Source organism: Anoplophora glabripennis, unplaced genomic scaffold, assembly GCF_000390285.2.
Source record: "Anoplophora glabripennis isolate ALB-LARVAE unplaced genomic scaffold, Agla_2.0 scaffold915, whole genome shotgun sequence".
NCBI lineage: Eukaryota > Metazoa > Arthropoda > Insecta > Coleoptera > Cerambycidae > Anoplophora > Anoplophora glabripennis.
Window position 1 is genome coordinate 34,710 of NW_019416989.1, and position 24,276 is coordinate 58,985.

Below are 24,276 nucleotides of genomic sequence, written 5' to 3' on the forward strand. Positions count from 1 at the left end.
CTTTTTTCAATAAATATCTACGAATCAGTCAGCTTCATTGACTAATTAATGTGTGGCAATCAAAATCTGTATAGTTGTTTTCCTGTTAAAAAGCTCTCTTTTTTCTAATAAACTTTTATTATTTCTGTATTTCTACCCGTTTAAAAGTTATAAGCAAAATCGTCCTAAAAGAGTCTCAAAAGAAATACCACCTAAAAATCACATTAGCGGATCGAGTAGTCGTCGGAAAATAACTGAATGTTAGTTGTTTAAAGTGCATAAATGTCACAAAATACTTGTCATTACTTAATACGAACATCAAACGTATAACTTTTGTGCTTTCAAAATGTTGATATGTTGCTAATTTAAGGCGTCACAAAAAAATTCTTTCGAAGAAGAGCTGTAGATTTATATCAGGAAAGGATCCAGAGCGCCTCATTCCTGATCATAGAACCTTTACAAGATTAGAAGCGACCTAGCGACGAAATGAAAATGCATTTTCTATTCAGAAGAATCAAATAATTGACTGAAGGGTAAGAAACAATGTTAATGCAGCTAGATTGTTACAGTATTTCGAACAAAATTCACGAAATTCTATACGGCAGGCTAGCCGGGAATTGAATTTGGATAAATCAGCCGTTCAAGAATTTTAAAGACCAATGGGTATCATGACTACAAAATTTATAATTTGGAGTATTTGCCTGACCGTCATATTGAAAACAGACTTAATTTTATAGTTCAAATTGTAGTAAATGTAGAAACTGTTGATCAGAACCTTTTTCGGCACATTCTTTAGACGAAAGTCGGTTTATCAGTAATGGTTTGCCAATCAGGCGCAACGAACACTACTGGTCCATTGAAAATCCTCACATTGTAAATCCAGTCCAAAACCAAGGCCATTTTGGAGTAATGCAGCAATATTTAGATAACACTTTCCCAGAAAAATGGATTGGGTTTTAATGGACCTATTCAGTGGCCCGGAAAGCCAACAGATCTAACACCCTCGATTTTTTTTATGGGCGGTTTTAAAAAATAAGGTTTACAAAACACCTTCGCGAAATATTAATCATTTGAAAGAAAAAAATTACAAACGCCTGTAATGAGTTAAACGGCGAAATGTTAATAAACGCAGCCCACAAAGAAGTCAGGCGAAGATTGAATATGTGTCTTTAAATGAGAGATAGAGAATAGATTGTAATATGTATGTAGTATGAAAGCGTTTGCCTCATTTTGTAAGTAATTGTTTTCATCACCTTTTGTTTTAACTGTATTAAAGAATTATCGAGTTTAATCTTTTATTTTTAATGACATTTATGCACTTTAAACAACGAAGGAGTGATTTGAATTAAACTCAATTTTCGAATCTCTACGTGAGGAAAAGTCATCCAAAAGTAAGTGCCGATTTTGGAAGATACCTAGCTGGCTGTGAAGCAGAAGATGAATCAGAAGACGCTTGGCGGAAATCGAAATTTTTACCTATGTTTCCAATTCAACAGCCGCAAACCGCTCCAAACGCTACAAGCAACTCACGATATCTGGACAGCCCGATGCTGACAGCAGAGCGACCGCCGATCAGTTTCGGGAGACGCATTTCACGCCACTTCCGAGTTTCTCCGTGAAAAACATTTTTTTTTTCATATTTTTCTTTATTTCTTGCACCTTAAATTCAATATTTATAGGGAAGGGAATTAAAAATTACATAATTGAATATAATAAAATATTTATTAGTGTCTTTATGTTTTATGTACAATGCAATTTTTTATCACATTCTTAAAATCATGGCAAATGAAATTTTTGTTCATAAAATGTTTCTTTTTTATCAGTTAACTGATATTTTGATATTTATTTAACAGAATTGATTTTTCAATCCATGGTTAAGTATCTTTTATATTTCTTATACTTACTTACTAGTTTAAGTTTATTGCTCCTTAAAAATCTATTAAATGCATGTGATGTCTTGAAAACTAAACATAGAAAATAAAAATAGTGGAATATGTTATTTTATACAAAATAATGTTCACTTTTACAATATTTGTTTTGGATATCTCTTAGATTAATACATATTTGTATTTTAGTATAATTGTTCCATAAAATATGCAGCCGTCTGCATCTCAAAACTTAAGTACATACAACAAATTACATGCCCTTTTTATGTATTCAGAATTATTTTATAAGTGTAAACACGTTTAATATTTTCTTGAATTTGTGTGACCTTTTAACAAATTCTACCGAGTCCAGACCTGTCTAAATCAGCAAAAATTGTACAAACAACAAAGTTTTACAGTTAAAAAGATTTCTTTGGTAGTATGTAATCTTTTATCAAAATTTATTTAGGGAGAAATCTTATGCGATCGAATTTGTGCTCCAACTTCTCGTAACTAGAGGCTTTCCAAGCTGTTTGCCTATAGTTTGGACGTGGTATCCAATATTTATAAGAGCTTCGTGATCCAACATCTTCCTACCGTCAAAAATATATGCTGGTTTCATCATACGTTCATAAATTTTATTGTAATCCAACGTCTGAAATTCAAATATTGAATCAATTAAACTTGCTATTAAAAAAATATATTTAAATAATACTGCTACGTTTTTATAACAGTCTTACAAAAATTGAAATGAGACGAAAAATATTGTACGCGGGAGTGCAAATGGCCGCATCTATCGTGCTGGCTCCCAACTGTGTCAGGCTACAGTAGGAAGCCACCTGCTATATTGCAGTTACTTGTTGCACGACTGCCATCCACAGAGGGCGAGACAATGTTTTAATTTGTCAGTGTTGCGAGAAACAACTACTCCGATGGCTGTATCGGCATTAAATTATACCCGCAACACCTAGTGCAGACGAAAGATAACCTACCGTGAATTCAGCCCATTCGGTACAAACAACAACTGCATGGCATCCTTCTGATGCAGTATAAGCATCCTTACAGACCAAGACGTTTTTCCGAACATCTTCCGGTGATTCGCAAATTGTTGGATGAGTCAAGTCCTCGAATATTCTGATTTCTTCAACCTAAATAGTACTTGTAAGTTATTACCTGTTTTGTGATAAATTAACTTCTTGATACATTAATCTTACAAGCACACAAAAAAGTGGTATGTTTCAAGGATTGGACCCATGTACTTGGATATCTAGAGACCGATTCTATCTGGAAAATGTTCCATCACTCTTCATTTCCTTTTAATTGCTGAAAACCTCCCTAAACATAAAAAGCACCAAAAACCCTACATTCAGTATTTCTCTCCTTGGCCTTAGCCCTGGAAAATACTCATGAGTCTCATGGCACATTTTTTGGTGACTTTATGTTGTTCACCCGTAGCTGAAGAGTTGCAAAGTTTCATTGGGTCTTTGAATACCCAAAATAAGCAACAAGCAGTACGAATATATTGCGTCGACTCGTTTCCAAGGTTATACCTAAGGAAAAACCTACTGAATGCAGAGTATTGGCTGCTTTTTAGGTTTTATGGTTGGTTTAATGACAAAGAAAAGAATATTGAAAGATCAGGAAACTCTTTCCATGACAGATCGGTTTTTGAAGGTCCAAATACATAAGATGGTATAGGTCTCATCTATGGAACAAACCATTTTTTTATGTCTGTTTTATTCAAACATTCGAAAATCTAATCTAAGAAATAATCTTTGTACAGATTGATCTGAAATTAGTGTGCAATATATTTATTTAACAAAAGAAAAATTTATTTGAATATAGGCGAAAAATAGTCTTCTAATGAGTTAACAGATATCTCCGTAATTGTTCGAGATAAAACAATTGAAATTGGTATTATTCTTAGGTTGCAAATCTAATGGTTGAAAAATACTCTCTAAATTTTAATCAATTAAGTGGAAGGGTTATGGTTAATTTAGCTAAAACATTTTTTCTACTCAAATATTATATTTTTTAGACAATTTAGCAGTAAACAAGTACTCCTTTGGATAGTAAAAATTGTTATGTCACAAAATATTTAGAACAGGGCAGATAATTTTTGAGGTGAATGTGAGAGGGGGCAAGGAAATTCTTTTCTGGATTACCTTCAGTACAACTCATAAAAAAGAATGTAGATCCCTAAATCTGGGCGAGATTTAAAAAAATCAAAAAATACCTATTTTATAGGAGTTTTTTACTATATTTTGGAACCTATGCATTTTGGAAGAATATTGAGGAGGAAAAAAGTTTTAGAATTGAATTTTGCACAATATACTGTAAGTTAAAAACGTTTAAATTTATTACCGATCTTGCAAAAGAGTAATAGTTGATGAAAAAAGGCAAAATAATCAAGTTTTTTGGATAATTTTTTTTAAAATATTATAATTGCTCCGGGGGCATTCTAATTTTGATAAAAAAAAAACTTTAGAGTATAATAAAACAACACAACAAATTTCATTAAAATCGGTTCGATAGTTTTCGCAAAATAATAAAAAAAATAAAAATTTTCGAATTTTTGAAATGTTGCACAGCCTCAAATAAAGCATCTATTTACTTGAAAATTTTTTCACAAAGAAAATACTGCTTAACCTTTCAAATGGTTTTTAAAAAATTGAAATCGGTTGATTAGGACGGCCACAGTAAATTTTTAAAGTTAACACTATTTTTTTTATTTTTTAACAATAATTAGATTACATTTATCAATTTGCAATTTAGTTTTTTCCAAAAATTATAATTTTAAAGCACTATTTTTTCTTAATTTTATCTGTACTTGACAAAAAAATTAATTTCCAAATATTTTTTTTAATTTGTTTAAATAAAAATTATTTAAATAATAATACTAATTATAACTAAATACATTCATATTCAGAGTGTTGAAATATATACGTAACAAATTTTTTCAGTGAAAAAATGCAATAGCATAGGGTAAAATATACAGTATATTTAATGCATAAATAATAATAAACATTATAAATATAATAAATATGTACAAATTAGACAGTTGGCATTACGATATTCGAATTCCTTGGCTCGCGAGACATCGGATTAAAAAAAAAGATCCATTAGAAGTCGAGATAATACAATTTTGTTCGTACCTTCGCATTTTGAACTTCCAAATTCAGTCTTGGAGCGAAAGCCCCCTCCTCCACTTTTCGTGTTTTGAGTCACTTTTCGCGCGTGCGAGCGACAGCTTTTCCGATGATTTATCTGTGTTGCCGATAACTTATGGAAATGGAATTTTCTTTTCCAGCTTAGAACTTGGAAAAACGAAGCCACTGGATCTAACAATAAGATTATTACTAAATTGTTTATAAAATAACGGTAAATGCCGATAAACTGACCGGTTTTATCTCGAGAACCAAGAAACGGAATTTAACTTTCTTCTTTTTAAGAAACGTCTTTCCGAGTACTTTAAAATTATAATTATTGAAAAAAAACTAAATTGCAAATTGATAAATGTAATCTAATAGTTTAAAAATAAAGAAAGAGTGTTAACTTTAAAATATTATTGTGGCCATCCTAATCAACCATTTCAATTTTCCAACAAAACATTTGAAAGTTTGAGCGGTCTTTTCTACTTGAAAAAAATTTCAAGTATCTAGATGCTTTATTTGAAGCTGCTCAACATTTTGAAAATTCGAAAAATGTTTATCAAAATTTTTTTCAAAAATTTATTTTGCGAAAACTATCCAACCGATTTTAATGAAATTTGGTGTGTTATTTTATTATACTCTAAAGTTTTTATTTTTTAAATTAGAATGCCCTCGGAGCAATTAAAATATTTTTTAAAAATTATCCAAAAACCTTGATTATTTTGCCTTTTTTCATCAATTATTGCTGTTTTCCGACATCTGTAATAAATTTAAACATTTTTAACTTACAGTATATTATACTATAAAATTCAATTCTACACTTTTTTCCTCTTCAATATTCTTCCAAAATGCATAAGTAAGAAAATAAGATAAAATAGGTATTTTTTTTTTAAATTTTCAAACATTTTTGCAATTTTGAAAATGTTCCGGACCTCGCCGAGATCTAGATATCTACACTTTTATTATATGAGTTGTACTGAAGGTATTCCAGCAAAAATTAGCTGCCCCCTCTTACATCCAAGAATTGGGATATTGCGACAGATCCGCCCTAGTCTAATTATGAATTAATAGTGTCAATGAAAACAGAAGCTCTTATAGAAAATATTTTGAAAAAATATTCCAAAAAGCCAGAAAAATACCTGTCTTATAAAAACAAAGATAAAGAAAACTAAAGCCAATTGAACAACATTATGTGCAGATAATCTATTATATTTTGTATTCTCTAATTACAAATAGGAAATTATTTATATGCTCTTTTCCGAAAAAGGCATTTTTTATAAACTTCAGTAGCATGATTTAGTTTTTATTTTTATCAATTCGTGTCAAACATTTTTATATCCTTTTTTGAAAGGCGATTATCACGGTTTTGAAAACATGTGTGTGGACAGTGAGTTCAAAAATTCCAGTCACATATTTCTAGCGTCTAACACAATTTTTAATGAATTTTACTTCAAAACAGTTGATACAAATGTACTTTTTCACTGCAAAATTGTGTAAAATTACTTAATTCTGGCTCAAAGTTCCACATATGAAAAAGTTGGACCAATATTTATTCACAACCTGTCCCACCCTTCTAACAAAATTTAAATATTATTTTCGCAAAATACTCAGTTCCGAATTTTGTTATTTTATATTAAAGGGTTTCGGTGATATCTGGAAAAAAGAGCAGTCAGGAGCTCATCTTTAAAGTGTTGTGGCTCCCTTAGAACTTTTTCTTTTATTTATAGTTGACTGTGCCGCCAAAATATTGTATGCTAATTTCAGAACTCCCTGAATAATTACATTTTAATCTCCAAACTAAAGGTTACCTTGGGATCATAGATTTTTAGAGAGGCCCCTTCATCAAGTAAAGTTTTCGCCACGTATATTGCCGGACTCTCCCTTGTATCTCCGGTATTACTTTTGAAGGCAAATCCCAATATACATATCTTCTTTCCGCTGACAGTATTAAACAACGACTCGATGATTTTTGCCGTAAAACGAGACTTTTGATATTCGTTCATGTCGATTACTTGTTGCCAGTACGCCGCTACTTCCGGCAAATTGAGACACTCGCATATATATACCAAATTCAGGATGTCCTTTTGGAAACAGCTCCCACCGAAACCAATAGAGAAAATACATAAATCAAATAGAGCTTAACTAGTGCGTTTGTCGACGATCATGAAAAATTTCTACCTAGTTACTAGTTTTTAAAGCATATTAGTTTTAATATGACAAAAAACAAGTAACACTTTTCAACAAATTTAAAAAATGAAGATATTAGATGTTCCTTGTTAGAAAATAATTTTACATTTAATAAATTAGTCATAGCAATGTATACAGGGTGTCCCGCATAAGAACCGACACAGGGCAGGTGCATGTAGGGGTGTCCAAAATATTGTAATTTAACCAAACTTACCTATACAGGGTAATTCACAACTTATCCAAAAAAATTTGGGAATAGATGCGGCATGAGAAATGGAGTCAATATTGTAAAAAAAAATTGTAAAATCCTTATAGTTTCTGAGAAAAAAATTATTGAAGTTATAGCACATTAAACCACTACATAGCTGGACAACTGTAATCTCTAGCGTCATTCGCAATACGCGTGGAGAGCCATGTGACTCCTAATACTGAAATCCGTCGTTGCGGTAGTTTTTACCTGTTATCTGTGTTATTTAAATCAGTTTTTTAGTAGTTAGTGTCAAAAATGGCTTGCGTGTATAGCAACTCAGAGTTGATGGATATCGTTTTAATTTATGGTGAAGCAAGACAACATTTGTATTATGGTGAAGTATTTGTGTTATGGTGAAGCAAGATATCATTTGTGTTAGTTCGTAGAAAGTGAGTAAGACGGACCCAAATGTGTTTACACGTGAGTGGATAAAATTTTGAACAATTGCTGTTGCAGCATCGGGTATGTCAAATGATTTTATTATTTAAAAACACAAATTAATTTTATTAATTAATAACGGCAGAAGCAGTTGAATTTGCTGATATGAAATAGGTGCGATAAAATTCTATTTACATATTTCTTTCCTTGCGAAAGTTTTTGTCCGTTTTTATCACACCGCCATGACGGTCGTATTGTGCTAGGTCAGGTTTTACACTGGACCAGTTTCCAGTGCCGTGCAGAAGTGTATTTTTAAATCAATTTCGAACTGACCTTTCTGATTTTTTCTTTACAAAATTGTATTTGAGGGTCCCCTGTACATCCAGAATTTTTTTTTTTGATAAGTTCTGAATCACCCTGTATACAATCAATCAATCAATCAATCTTTATTCATCCAGTTGATCATACAATGATATAGGATGTCAAAAAATTTTACAGACATTTTTAAAAAGAAAAATACAATAAAACTACACACAAAAAAGATATGTACAAAACAACACACTAAAACTCCAAATACTCCCTAACCGAATAGAAGCTGTTTTCTAAAAGAAAATTGCTTACAGCACACATATATCTACTAAAACTTGTTAATGATTTCTAATTTATTATAAAGAACAGTACCAATATAATATGGATCGGCTCTATACAATTCCAAACGATGGGCATCATATTGCAAATCAAGTCCGTATCGCGTAAAATAGGTGTGGTCGGCATTTTGGTTCCTAAAACTTGACATTTTTTTTACAAAACACAGTAATTCCAAAATATAAATATGTTAAAATACGTTTTTCCCTAAATATTTGTCTACAAGATTCACGATAGTTAATATGATACATTGAACGGATAGCCCTTTTTTGTTGTATAAATATACGGTTCACAGAAGTATTATCACCTGCCCAAAAAATTACTCCATACCTAAGCTGAGACTCAAATTTTGAAAAATAAAAAGTTTTGACTACATTTATATTACATATTTTAGACAATGGATTTACGAGTGTAGCAAAGCAGCAAGTGGCGCACTTCTTACTAAGTTCATTTATGTGCACTTTCCAATTTAATGAAAAGTCTATGTTAATACCCAAAAGCTTAAAATTTGATACGTGCTGAATTGATGTTTTATCTAATTTTATAAGGGAACTACATGTATAGTTTGCTGGAATAGTATGAAACTGCATACAATACGTCTTTTCACAATTTAAGACTAATTTAGAATATGTAAAATACTAACATAAATACTCAGAGTTTAAATTTAACTCACTAATTGCTTTTTCGACAGATTTACTAGTTGACGCATTTGTAATGTCGTCAGCAAAAGCGCAGAAATAAGTAGATATACAACTATTTATATTATTAATACATAACAAAAACAATAAGGGTCCAAGAACGCTACCCTGGGGCACACCCATATCAACATTTAAGTCCGATGATTTAGCACCATAAAATTTAACAAACTGTTTTCTACTCGTCAGATAACATCTTAATAACATGTTGCATTGACCACGAATACTATTTGGAGTCAAATGTGATACTAGTTTTGGAAACATTAGCAAAATAAGAATTAGAGGCTCCAGCTATAACATTTTTGTCAGTCGGCAAACAATTATTTACATTAATACTAGAAGAAGCACATTTTTTATGCATCCCGTTGTTGAGTTAATAATGTTCCATGCAGTTTTTGTTTGATTTTTTTGAGGTCAATATTAGTCTATCAAAGTGCAATTTTTTAGCAGCTCTAATAACTCGACAATATATTATTTTATAATTTTTATAATAGTTAGGGTCAATTAAACCATTTAATTGCGGAGCGTGTAGCTCTGTGTAGTTTTATTTTTAGCGCACTGATGAGATTTTTATGCCTCTAGTACACCATTTCTTATTTCTGTTTTTGTCTCCCAAATTTTTTGTAATAAAATTAAGACAAGTTGTAATAATCTTGAAAAACATTATTGAATAATATAGGACAGTATAACTAGCGCCCCCTAGACGCGACCCCACCACTGTTTGCATATTCGTATTTGCCACCTGAAAAAACGTAAAACTACAAATTTTTAAAACAAAACAACTTTAACACCCTGTAGAACGAAATGTAGCAACAATTGATTAAGGCAAAGTTTGGCTCAACCACTATATTCTGACGTTAACAATCTGCCATTAAGCTGTGTACCATTAATAATGACTCACCCTGTATACATTTTCCTGAAGACTTCTTACAAAAATATTAACATTTACTGCTTTTGTATATTTACCTATTGATGCTTGTAAAAACTTCGATCCAATTCTGGAATCAAAACCAACAGCTCTAGCTACCTCAGATACATCCGCACCAGTGGCTTCACATATTGCAGACAAGGAATTTATACTGGATATTCTTTGAGCTAACAAAGCATTTGCTGCCTGAATAAAACTTATTATGTTATGGCCTAGAGCACAACAATTTTAATAAGGTTTACATACCAATTTTGACAATTCGGATGACCAAGTATTTGTGGTCAAAATCTTTTTTCTGGGTATCCAATGTTCGTAAATACTGCACAGTTTTTCTATCGCCTCTTTGCCCCCAGCAGACTCTTCACCACCAATTAAAACTCTATCTGCGTTCAGTAGGTCATTTATTGCAGTTCCTGGAAATTTCGCCTATACACAAATTGTTACAATCTACATTTTGTAGATAATAATTTATACGAGAACACAATTCAGCCACTTGAAAGTTATTTTCACGGTTTTTGCAAAAGTTCTGCTACTTTAATGTGTTTTGCTGTAGCAAGTTATGATTAAACTTTTCAATGTGGTACAAAGTTTATAGTAGCGTTACAATCATCCTGTTGAATCACAATTACTGTTATTTTTCACTCTACTAGGAAACTGCGTTTGAAGACATTTATTAATGAAACCTACAGTTATTGCTACTATTTAATTGTGACTGAAGTAGAGCAACTTTAAGGGCAATTTGGAAGTTGTGAAATAGTTTATATCAATATATAGACGTTGACGTTCTGGTGACTGTAATTCAAAACTATTATTTTGTTTAACAAGGCATTTACAGTCTTATTCTTCACACAAATCCTAACTACAGGTTACAATATTACTTTGATCTTAGTATTTGTCAGTGTCTGTGTAACTTGTTTCTCAAATTTTACAGAAACCGACCTCGAGAACTTGTCATCAGTTTTTTTCCTTCTTTCTATGGGGGGTGATTTGAACCAACAACAAATTCACTAATTTTAATTCTATTTTATAAAATAATGACATTTTTGTCCATGCCGTACATTTTTCATGAAAATTAATTTCCCTCTGAAAAGTAAGATTTCAAGGTGAAAAATTTTTGTACGGCATTAATATATTTTGTTAATACTGACAACAATAATCAACAAAAACAAAATGCCATACAAAAAAAGGTTCTAAATGGCTTGAAATATATTTTTTCAAATAAGTATTACTTGCAACAATTGATTTTATTTTTACTACTATTTTCTCCTTAATACAAATTATTTACTACTGTACGGCCTTTCTATAATAAGACTTTCAATATCATATAAAAATATTTTTCAGTAATGCCGTACATATTTGTCGATATAGGAGTGAGAAACCCCGGATGCAAATCCCTATTCTGATCCTTATTGTTTCCGATCATTGAAAAATGGTCGGCATTGTTGCTAAAACATTATTTAAGATGTAAAATAATTTTTAAGTAATATGCCGTTAAAAAAAACACGTCGATATAAAAATTATTAATTTTATAAATTTGAAAAGCTTAAGTATATATATTTTTTTCACAAGTACACAGGTAAAATTTTTTCAAAATCCAAAAAATTATTTTTAAAAAATCGATAAAAAAAATTTGCATTCGAATATTTTTAAAAAAATTTGGAATTATTTTTATTTTAAAATTATAATCAAAACATCTTCTTTCTCTGTCTCTTTTTTCTTTTCAGCGTGTAAATTTTTGTGTGGTTTTATTCATGTTTATAACCGACAATCTTAAAGTTCATGGCTTCATCACATTTTTGCATAAATAAATTGTTCAAACAATTGTAACAGAAGTTGCCAATATGCAAATGCGAGGGTACTCTTACTTCAAAACATATATTATTATATATCACCGTTTTAAATGTAAGTATTTATATAGGAATTCTCATGAATATTAAGTTAAAATTAATTATTTATTATATTTATTTAAAAATAATACTTTCTTGCACGTCATTAAATTTCTAAATTTCTCAAAATATTTTCTCTATTCACAATTTTTTTTAATCTTAAAGACAATGCCATCATAATTTCTACGGTATAAATTAAATTTCTCTTGAAATTAAGATAAAACTCATTTTGGACTTACACAGTTTCGGAGAATTGTTCCAACGAATATGTACGGCATTGCAATTTTCATTCTTTATGTTATAATTCTGACGATTTGTATGTAGAAAAATTTAATGAAAAATATTATCAGCTGTCTAAAATCCACTAGTTAAAAATGTACGGCATTGTTTTTTTTATTTTTTTTACTTACGAAAAGTGAATTACAGCCATAATATTTTGAGTATAACATTTTTAGTTAGTTAGTTTATAACAAGGAATTTTCAAAATTTATTTATTTTGTTTTTTAATTCGAATTTTTAATTTGTACCATTAATTATAACCGGCCATGATTTAGTACGATAGTTTTTGGTTATATTTTATCAAAAAAGTGGTTGCCGTACAGGAATTAATGATCTTATCGAAAAAAAAAATAAAACTCAATTACCAAATACAAGTAATTGTTTATAAATTTTTGCATTAACCATAATTTTCAGACTGCATAGTTGCTAAGAATTATTTGGAGAGTTAAATAATCATGTGGAATCGATGCCGTACATTTCTAACCCTTGTATCAGCAGATACGTACGACGTCACTAAAAAAGTTATCTACGTATCAATCCAAAACTTGCCATATAAATGCCGTACTGTAGTAAATCACCAAAAACCGGGCCAAAATTTTCAGAAAATCAAAAGTTTCCTGGCTTCCGATATTGCTATTTTTGTACAGCATTAGGTCGAAGTTCACTTTTTTGTATAACCTATATACTTTAGAAATGCCGTACAAAAATGTTTTGCCGAAAACCACCCCTCTTGGTGGACAGGTGGACGGCATAGTTTCTAAAGTTATTGTTATATATGGTAGTATTGATTTATAAGTAATTCATGCTGGGTCAAATGACCCCTTGAAAATTTCCGATGGGCTTGTAGTCTAACATAAGTTTAATTGTCAATTAAATCTGTCTGTCATCTTCTTATGAACATGTTTTTATGAGACAGAAATAGATTTAACTGACAAATAAATCTACAAGGACGTTGAAAAAATGGGACATGACATAATTGATTTTTTAAAAAGATTAAATTTGTCCAATATTATTTCAAAGTTATTTAAATATTCTGACACTTACCTTCTGCTAAAAATTCTGGATTTGACAGAATCTGATAGGAGACCCCAGGTTTTTGATTAGCAATCAAAATTTTTGCTATACTTTCCGCTGCCCTAACAGGGACGGTGCTCTTTTCAACGACTATTTTATCATTTTTTGCAATATCTGCGATCATTCTGGCTGCTCCTTCGACATATTTTAAATCTGCGGCCCTACCCTGTGTAAAACATGACATCAGTTTTTTATGTTCAATCAACCAATAAACAATAATATATTTAAATTATTAACATAATTGTTCAGAATCTAATATCCGTTTGGTACGCCCAGTGACGGCTGGTGAAAATTAAAGTGGTCACATTTAAAGTTGTCATGGGACGTACATAGTTTTTTTGGGAATGATTTCTATGCTGAGAAAGAGAAACAGAATCTGTACGAGATGGTTTCCGCAAATGTTAATGGGGTGTTCATGAAATAGTTCCTATGAACATATGGTCCAAACCGTTTCGTTTTCGAGACACATGGTGTTGAAAACAACATTTATTTAAATATCGCTTAAAATTTACCCAATTGATATACAAATCTGTCAGACAATGGGAGGGTGGGGGGCTACTGAGAAAGGTTAAGAACCTTAGAATTCGAACGCTATTGAATATTTTGAAAATTAGAAACGTACACACAGTTAATTTCAGTTGATATTTCTAAGAAAAAAAATATGGGCTATTTCTCCGTCATTATTATTGTTCTTTTAATTTAAAATAAGTCTAAGATATACGTACGTCAATAAATTGAAAATAACTTCGTTAACTACTGCAGGAATTTTTAATTTAGTGAAGGATTGTAACCTCCTACAAAATGCAACACCCTGTATCTCGATATATCTCGGACATATTTTTTAACAACATTTTTCTTGATTTGTGACATATTGTCCACTATTACATTTAAATTTTGCGGCCCGTATAGATTTACTGGTATAGTCTTTCCGATCTCAACTGGAGAACCAAGAGGTTGACAGTATGTACCAGGTTCGGTCGCTGACGCAGCAACTCGGCATTGAAATATTTGAAAAACTTATTCCCATATTTATTTAGCCCAGTTGAGAATACGCGCGGGAGAAAACGGCGTATAACACAACCGCACTGGGCGACTGAGCAATAAATCTCAGTTGTTGACAAGTGGTTGACAAATTACCTAGCAGTGCAGTGCAGCAATGCGGAATTTGGTGTGATTCAGGTAATTTTAATTTATTATAGGCACCTTCTATTAATCATTCCTATTACAATTGCGAAAGTGAGAAATAACAGGGATATTTTGTTTACTAAATTATTACAACATGGCATTTTGGAGACCTTTTGAAATGGAACAAAACTAAATTTACCATCAATATAATAAAATTGTTTGAGGACATAAATAATTAAAATATGTTGTTGGCCAAATGAACATATAATAGAAATTTTCTACACATTACATACAAATTATTATAATTTTTTACCTTTAACGGAAAACTATCTTAGGGACGCCTATGAAACACATTAAATTTAATTGCTAGGCGTTTTTATACATGTTCAACTGACTTCTGAAAGACTATAATATTCATTACTAAATACTAAAATTTGAATATACTGACCTTTCCATTCCCAATGGCCTTAGTTGGTGTATTTACGGAAATAAATATTAAATCGGCTTCTAAAATCGCAGTGCTCACATCATTCGAAAAAAATAAGTTTTTCCCTCTACACAACTTGACGACTTCATCCAAACCAGGCTAAAAAAAATAAAACTCATTACCTATGTTTACAAATAAATTAATTTTTAGTAGGTTTATAAAGGAATAAAAAAATTGACTGCAACAAATTACAATTTGCAAAATTTATAAGGTAAGTCGTAAAAGTAACAGTCATAATTTAAAACAAAGAGAAATCTGATATCGCTGTGGGACAACAAAGAAAATATGAAATAATACGATATAATATGAAACAACTCCCACTTTTTATGTCATTGAGTTTATTGGGAATCAATTGTTTTTGAGAAAATAAATTATAGAAATTACAAATCAACAAAATTTGTGTGTACCAGGCTTAATGCAAGTACCTAACATTAATTTAATTGATTTAAAGAATCATGATTTTGAACATAAAAATATTTCCTTAAAACAAATAAGTCCTAAGTAAAATTAAATAAATAAAAATGACATACCTCATAAATAGGAAGTTTATCAGAATTCCATTGGGCTATACGTTCCTTGCTCAAATCTACCACAGTGACTTTAATCTCGGGACATTTTAATGCAATTACACTGCAAGTTGGTCCACCAACATAACCAGCTCCCAAGCAACAGATACTTTTGATCGCCATTTGTTATTCACATTAAAGTACCTAAGTAAATAAATTAGGTATAAATTAGTTGTTATTAAAAATATGCTAAAAAAAAGTGAAAATTTAAGTTAGAAATTATGTTAAATAACAATCTTTTACATGTATTTTTTATACATGTACTTCTGATGCAAAAAGTGGAGACTAAATTTCAGATATTTTCATGAATTAGAACATATTTCTTTCTCTCACGAAGTAAGTACCTGTGTAATTTTAAAATAACAGTAGAATAAAAAGTCTCTAACCTATCCAAAGCGCAAAATACTAGAAAACAGCATTTCTTTAAAATATTGCTTGATACAACCTATTTGTTATATTTAGGACACTCTATATATTGCTAAAGTTACGATATTTGATTGTAATATATACAGTTATCTTGTTTTTCGTGCTGTAATAGCAAAAATCGTTACTCGCAGACATTGCAATGATTGAAAACGCCCATAGATGGTGCTTATTAACTACGAGCAGATTTCTGTTACAGGAATATGAACCAATGAGGCAATTTATGAATAGATAGCGCCACAACTTCATATTTCAACTTCAAGAACCTTGTTTTTCTTTGGAGGTTATAAAATAAAGAAGCTTCCTTATCAAATTGTTGTTACCACAGTATCGTAGAGAGCGGATTCTTTGGCATCGAAAAGAAGATTTCATAAAGCTACATTTTCAATAGCAGGTAAAACTAGACATGTAATTCAACAGAGGCGGCTTTCGGCATGCATCAATGCAAATTAATCGAAATGATATTTCATAAAACAGTGAATAAACGTGACTCGTTCATAGTATTTATTAAAATACAAATCGGTGGCTAAATAAAAAGCGTTATATACTCACTTTTATTAAGAATTTACCGAGTGTCGTGTACGTTTATCTCAAGTTTTATCAACTACACAACTAACCTACCAACCACTGCTACTTGCCACTGTGCCACATCACAATTTAGGCACCACCCCACTACGATTTACATCAGCAGGTAAAATATCCAGCGGCAGCTAGTTAGCTTACACCTGGAATGAAAAAAAATATTAGTCAAAGAAAATTATACTGGAGTTGAAAAATTATATACATACCTGCACTGATTTTCTTGCCTTAAGTATATGGAATAACATAAAATCAAGGGGGATGTTAGTTCATTCAAACGAGTCGTCTTTCTCTGAAACTAAAAAATGAATGGGCGATGATGTACTGCAAATAAAAGATTTGGCTTTCAATATTGACATTAGTAGTAATCTTAGACAAGTTAATCTTGAACTTCAAGGCAAAAATCACGATGTCAACACGTTATTTGATAAAATTGTATTCAGTTTTAAAATAAAATATATTTTGTAACAATACACTAAAGAAATAATAAGCTTGCGGTAAATTATTAATTTGAAAGTAAAAATTTGTTAGCTTACTTGGTAAAATAAAAACGTATTCAGAGAATATACCAAACGTTAGATATTTAAACATTTTACTGATTATCAAAAGTAAAATTAGGTATTATAACTATTATAAATATGTAATCTTTTAGTTTTATTTTATAAAGCTAGGTTAGTAGATAAGCTGCATTTTCCGGCTAAAAAATAAAATAATACCTATTCCTCGGATGAAAACTATCCAATGGAATGTATTTTCAAGCTAGTGATCCCTAGAGACATCTAAATAATCGTCAATTGGTATAAATTTTAAATTCAATATACCTAGGCAATATGAATGTTATCATTTTTCTAATGATACGGGAAATGTATATAATGCTGATGGTTGTTTAAAATGTTGCATATTTTATACAATTTACTGATATCATTTTCAAAACATATAAGATTTATTACGTTTTACAGTAGATTAGAAATTATATTAATGTGAACTTTATTCTGCATGTGAACAATGAAATTATATTTTTCTATTTCAAAATTTTTATTATTACTTTTGGTAGGTACCTACTACACTAAACCAAACAATTAAAGGGTCAAAAGAATTTCCGAAATTTTTCCGTGATTTTTGACAGACTGTATTTAAGTGAAAAATGGTATCGAGAAGTAAAAAAAAGCATTTTGAAGCTCTAAGAATCTAGTTTTCAGATCTTTTGGTCGAAAATTTTTAGGAGCTACGGTTATCATGCAATTATAAGAAATAGCGCACCAAAAAAATTTTGCAAATTTTTTTATTTTTTTTTCCGAGTTCACGGACTTGGAAAGATTTTTTTCAGCTAAGCCATTGCATGGACCAGATAGGTTGTTTATTGAGCTTTAATTTCCTTTTTTTTTAAATTTCGATACGACCATTATTCATCGAAATATCGGACTTTTAATGGAAAAGGATACTTTTGTCTTCAATCATCGATATCTCGGCGACAAATGGTCGTACAGATAATTGAAGGGCAGTTTCGAAAATTGTAATAAATGTCCTATAACATGCTATCGCAAGTTTTCGGAATTTTTTTTTCAACTTTTACACGAATTTAAAAAGACAGGAAAAAAAGGGTAATTTATGTTTTTTTAGAAAACTGACGGCTAAATTAGAAATATTCACGAAATGACTAATGTCAAACATGACTTTTACAGTTCGATATATTCAGAAGAACCCTGTGAAATTTCATCTCGATCTAACGAACCGTCTCTTTGTTTCAAACAGTCAAACTTTTGAAAGAAATTAAAGGGTCTGTCAAAAATCACGGAAAAATTTCGGAAATTCTTGACCCTTTAATTGTTTGGTTTAGTGTGGTACTACTACTACTACTTTTATGTTATTTTAAAGCTAATTCAAATTTAAAAAAAGATCCTAACATTTCATCAAATTAAGTTATACATGCATGACTGTCAGAAAAAAGTTAGGAACGCGTTCTTCCGTCAGAATGGTTTAAACTACATACCTTTTGCTTAGTATAAGTATTTTATTTATTGCAATAGACTCTTTTAGTGTGACGTCACATATTTAGGCAACCCGCAACAAATTGTCGTAGTTGAAATTGTAGTGACCGAATATGACCCTAGTGTACTATTTACATATATATTAGATACTATAAAAAATAGATACACTAATGTGCTTAAAACTTACAAAAAACGATATAAAAGAATATTCTTAAACATAAATAAAGTAAAAATTTAACATTAGCCGTGTTACTCCTAATGCTCATGCTCGGAAATAACAGCCTTATACGCAGGTGAGATCTTGTTGATATGTCATTGCTGTTATTATTAGCGTATTTTCTCTTGTTTTGTTTAATCTTGGTTTATTATAGTTCTACTAAGTATTTTTATTGTTTTTCTTGATGTTTTACTGTGCCAGTGTGTTTATCGAGTGTTTTTTTCTTCAAGTGGTTTATTATAGACGTACTCTTAACCATAACCAAACTTTCCTTGAATGATAACCTGTTGCGTGGCTACTTCGCTTACATGAAATTATCTTTAATGTGCATGCTCAGTAACATTGACATAATTGTAATTTATTAATTACTATGAAAATCAATACTGTTCTATAAAATTTATAAATTCTATAATTCTATTAGTTTGTCACTTGGGGTTTGAAATTACTTAAATATTTCTAATTTGCCAGAATATCGCAATATTTAAAGTACAAAAAAGCCATCCAAAATCTACAAATAAAAATAGGAAAAAGTATTCAGGTATATCCCGATTTAAGCATGTAAAAGTATTCTGAGATTCCTCGAGTTATTTTAACGAAAAAAACGACCTAGTTTTCAAAATACAGAGTATTAAAATTTTCGAAAACAGTCACCTTTATGCAAATATATTGAAAGATTTTTTACTTTAAAAAATTTGGGCTAGTGACTTAAAGGCAAAAATTCAATGAAGCAATTATGATAACGAGTGGTAGAGACGCTTGGACCATAGGCGTAGCTAGAATTTTTGCTTGGGGTGGGCCCAGGACTGCAAGCTCTATGGAGCCTCTAAAAAAAAAAGGAATCTCTCGCAGTCAGCAACTTTCCAAATAAAATTTCAAAAACTTGTACAGGTTTTCATTTCATTTAAAAAAAAAGTTCTCGCAGTCAGCGACTTACCGATATGCCGATATGGTAGACGATAATATTAGATCTTTTGTTTTGGGTGGGCCGTGCACACTCCTGCTCCCCTTAGCTACCTACGCCCATGGCTTGTACCCACACTAGCATAGAACTTCCTAGAATTTCTGAGAAAAATAGCCACTTCTTCTTTCTTTTTCTTTCGAAAAACGAATTTCGAATTATTTATTTTTATAATTAATAATTAATTTATATATAGTTGAATATATCAAAAATATCTTTAAAACTTTTAATTCAGAAAAAAATCTATTGGATATTTAGTAAAAATCCAATTTTAGGCAGCATAGAAACAATGTTAACCCTCAGAAAATTTGAAATCAATTATATTGGATTGAGATTTATGGGAACAGTTGATATCAGTTCTTTGCTGCTTGCTTGTTAATAACAATTGGACAAATTTCACTTGAACCCTGGAATGCACTAATCAAGAAGTGTAAAATGAGATAGAAATGCATGGCATAGTTTGCCACTGCGCATAGGTATTTTTCACAGTGCTGTTTTTTATACATATTAGAAACAATGTATTTGTAATTTCTAGTGATTACTACAGACGTCTTATAAGTACAATATTTCTCATTAAACATATAATTAATAATAATACTATATTATAAAATGAAATAAATTGGCTTAATAGTACCTACTTTCTTTATTTGAGTGAAAAGTAAATTATGTAAAATTTTTAAATACACATGTGCCAAAGTATCAATGAAGGGATTTAATTAAAAAAAGGATATGTTATTTACTGTTTGTTACTTTGCCAAAATATTTTGTACAAATATATGCGAATTCTTCATTGTGGAGTTTAAATTTTGACATTTAACCCTATACAACATATTTAAAAATAAATCTGCATACATATTTAAAATTAAGAAGCAAAATACATAACCTACTTATGAAAATAAATATACACATTACCTATAATTAAAAATTGAATATTTAACATACAAGAGTTGCAACTTACCTATTTGCAAGTTGTTGGATATATTTACACACTTGTTTCTCTTAATAATAATTCTAAAATTATTTATATAAGTGATATTATCTAGATAAACTAAATATATATGTACATCTAGATAAGATAAAATTGAAAAAACACTTCCCTGAATTCTTAAGAGTTATAATGGACATACGTATTTTAATGATTTTAATATGTCTGATGCAAGGAAATAGAAAATTTCCAATTTAATTCTACATTGTTTTTTTATTTGCAATTTACATGATTTTGAATACTTATGTATGAACATACAGTGTATTCCATTTTCGATGCTCTTATATTAAAAATAGAAAGTTCCAACTTTAGATCTTTAGGAATTGTATAAGAGAAATCTTGAGGTCGATCACCAAACACCAAATGACAGATATTACATATCACTTAATTGAAAGTAAAACAAAAACATTCCACAATTTATAAATGTTCAAATTGATAACTATACTTTCGCAATCGGCAGATTGCTCTTTTCTTAACTAACAATATGCCATGGCCTCTATGGTTTCCATATACAGAAAATATAACTGATTTGTAAGTTCGAAATTCTGGAATTATAAAAAAAACTAAAGATGCCTCTGAATTCTACACGAAAAAAAATACATATACATATGAAATAAAAAATGTTTCAGAAAAACCTAACTGTAGATGCTCCAGAGGTCGCTGAAAATATCAAAATGTCCGTTTTTTTTGCATAATTTAAAAACTAAAAATGTATTGAAAATCTATTTTGACCGAAGATTTCTCAAAAAAGTACCCAGGTTTGCGAAAATCCCAATTTTCTATACCTTAACACCAAAATGAAAGGAGATGCACTATACAATGAAATTTTTAGTAGTCCTTTTTTAAAAGAAATATTTCAAAGTACTACTTATGTTTTGTATTTAAATCATTTGAAAACATATTTTACATTATTTATATAGGGTGGCTCTTTAACTTATAAACATTAGCTGAAACAGCCCCGTTTTAGAGATACAGGGTGTTGAAGTTGTTAAAAAAAAAAGATTTTTTGTTTATATCTCCGGAATCTATTAACCGATCTCAAAAAAATTTGGTACAGCTAACATATGATAGTAGGCCTTACATTCTCTAAAATATGAGCTTTAAAGGTTCAACCAGTGGTGTACAACTGGACAGAGGTCACCCCTTTTTTACAAAAAAACCTACGCCACTGCATTTTTTTACAAGTCATTGTAAATGATTTATATTCTAATGGACAAAATGCGTAAAAAAAGGTGACTTTAATTTTTTCCCTATGATTCGTCATTCTCAAGTTATTCATACCAATACAAGGGCAGTCACTTATAACCATAATATTACAAGAATATTTATGTTTATGCTTAAAAGTAAGTGCAATTTGTAAGCACATCAACAAAATTATTTACACTAATTTCTACACCACCTGTGAGGTAGTGTTCCTGGTGTGTTTTAGTTTCCCCTGGAGGCCTAATACTCTTTACAAATGAGAATAATTTAAATCAAAATAATAATAAAAATATATTTACTAAGGAACAGCAACTAAACAAGAAACAAAATTAATATTACGTATTTACAATAATTGTTCAAAATGCGAACCATCCACATCGATACATTTCTTAATGGAACTAATTGAAGCTAATATCATGTGGTGGTTTTCTTTTCATTTATTACACCCGTATTCTATTCGTTGCGGTAGTTGTGGTGTTGTATCTGTTGAAATAGAATAAACTTTACTTTTCAGATAACCCCAAACATAGAAGTCCAGTGGGTTTAGATATGGAAATCTGGCTGGCCAAGACACTGGACCCTCTGCACCATTATGGTTGACATTGGTATTTGGTCTTCTATCTATCCATCGCCCCATATAATTTTCATTAAGCCATTCTTATATTATTCTCCCAAAATGCGCAACAGCACCATCCATTGTATCCAGCTGTTTTGTCGTATATTTAATGGAACATCCTCTAATAATTCAAATAGATGGTTTTCTAGAAAGTTTAGAAATGACTGGGAATTTAGACGGGGTGGCAAGAAGAAAGGGCTACAATCTTTATTGCAAATTATTCCGAGCCACACGTTCACAGAAAATTCGTGTCCGAATTTTCTGAGGATTTTCTTGTGAAAATTCACCACCCCTCGCTTTTGGTAAATGTACATTTATTATTATTTTGATTTAAGTTGTTCTTATTTGTAAAGATAATGGGTTAGGCTTCCAGGGAAAACTAAAACGCGTAAGGAACTCTAAGGTGGTGTGGAAACCAGTGTGAAGAATTATGTTGATGTGCTTACAAATTTCACTTACTTTTAAGCATAAACATAAATATTCTTGTAATATTATGGTTAGAAATGTCTGCTCAAAGGGATTGTATTGGTATGAATAACTTGAAAACGGCGAATCTTAGGGAAAAAATTCACTTTTTTTACGTATTTTGTGCATTAGAATATAAATCCGTACAACTTGGAAAAAATGCAGTGGAGTAGGTTTTTTTATGAAAAAGGAGACGACCCCTGCCCAGTTGTATACCACTGGTTGTACCTTAAGAGCTCATATTTTAGGGAATGCAAGGCCTACTATCAGAGATTATCTGTACAAAATTTTATTGCGATCGATTAATAGATCCCTGAGATTTTAACACCCTGTATCTCTAAAACGGGGTCGTTCCAGATCTATGTTTATTAGGCAAACACATATTATTTTCAAGAGATCTATCTGCTCTAGAAGTTTTGTTTGTAAGCCCTAGAAGTTTCCTGCATAATATTCGGACCACCCTGTATACCTACCTATATGTACTTTTATCCGTTTTTTCTAAATTATTAACATTATACAGGGTGATTCAAAAAACCGCTGACAGACTTCTAGGGTAAATAATACATAAAAAATTAAGACGAAAAATTTTAATAAACATAAGGTCGCAAATGCCTCTTTAACGAGATAGAGGGCGTCAAAGTTTCTGTAAAATTAAACATTGTCTGCAATAATTCCAAAATGCCTGAACATTTCTATTTCAAATTTGCTATGCGTAGTTAGCACCTTAAGACCAATGTTTGATGTACTGCTCAAAATTTTATGATCAGCAGTGTCGTAGAGACGGGGTCAACGTGACCCTTTTTTAAAAATATTTTCTACGCCACTGCTAATTTTGTCAAAAGGGCACTATTCTCGTGTAAAGTGTTCAATTGTCTATCGAATTGGTCTCTTGCAAAATTTGGATTAAAGCAACCATTTTTAAGAGAAACACCTTTGTAGAAAATTTGTAAATCCAATTTTATTTTCATTCATTTTAGTTTCTCATAGTAGGCTTATGCTATTCAAAATAAAATTAAACATCGCCTGTCACTAATGTCAATGTGTACAAATGAGTTAAGTAAACTAGATTATAAGCTTCTTTTTGCCATTTTTTACGCTTTAATTTTACGGAAATTTTGACGCCCTGTATCTCGTTAAGGAGGCATTTGCGACCCTATATAAACATAGGGTAAAAGTAAAGTCTAGATAGAGCTCCTCAGCTGTTTGCTTCAGAATATTTATATCTACAAACGTATTTTTCGTTTTCCATCTAGGATGGAATACAAAGGTTTAAACTCAAACATTTGTCCACAAACGACGCGAAGAAACACCGGTAAATTCAGTCTATTGCAATATTTTAAATTAAA

General features: G+C 30.6%; 1 protein-coding gene and 1 long non-coding RNA gene across 4 annotated transcripts; both read right to left on the reverse strand.

Moving 5' to 3' along the window:
• Window positions 1–1,682: 1,682 nt before the first annotated feature.
• LOC108915240 (UDP-glucose 6-dehydrogenase-like) lies at window positions 1,683–15,645 on the reverse strand. 2 transcript variants are annotated; one of them, XM_018721217.2, is made up of 8 exons: window positions 15,461–15,645; window positions 14,892–15,029; window positions 13,289–13,484; window positions 10,326–10,492; window positions 10,119–10,265; window positions 6,805–7,098; window positions 2,837–2,992; window positions 1,683–2,499 (listed from the first exon to the last, which is right to left on the reverse strand). In XM_018721217.2, exons 1-8 carry the CDS (start codon window positions 15,617–15,619, stop codon window positions 2,323–2,325), a joined length of 1,434 nt encoding a protein of 477 aa, XP_018576733.1. In that variant the 5' UTR covers window positions 15,620–15,645; the 3' UTR covers window positions 1,683–2,322. The 2 variants fall into 2 exon arrangements, with proteins under 2 accessions (XP_018576733.1, XP_018576732.1); XM_018721216.2 differs by having other exon boundaries at window positions 6,805–7,103; window positions 10,118–10,265.
• A 781-nt stretch (window positions 15,646–16,426) lies between these two features.
• On the reverse strand, window positions 16,427–20,668 carry LOC108915242. 2 transcript variants are annotated; one of them, XR_001964712.2, is made up of 4 exons: window positions 20,620–20,654; window positions 19,638–19,797; window positions 16,708–16,796; window positions 16,427–16,644 (listed from the first exon to the last, which is right to left on the reverse strand). It is a non-coding gene; the product is annotated as an uncharacterized LOC108915242 (long non-coding RNA). The 2 variants fall into 2 exon arrangements; XR_001964711.2 differs by lacking the exon at window positions 19,638–19,797 and having other exon boundaries at window positions 16,443–16,644; window positions 20,620–20,668.
• Window positions 20,669–24,276: the final 3,608 nt, after the last annotated feature.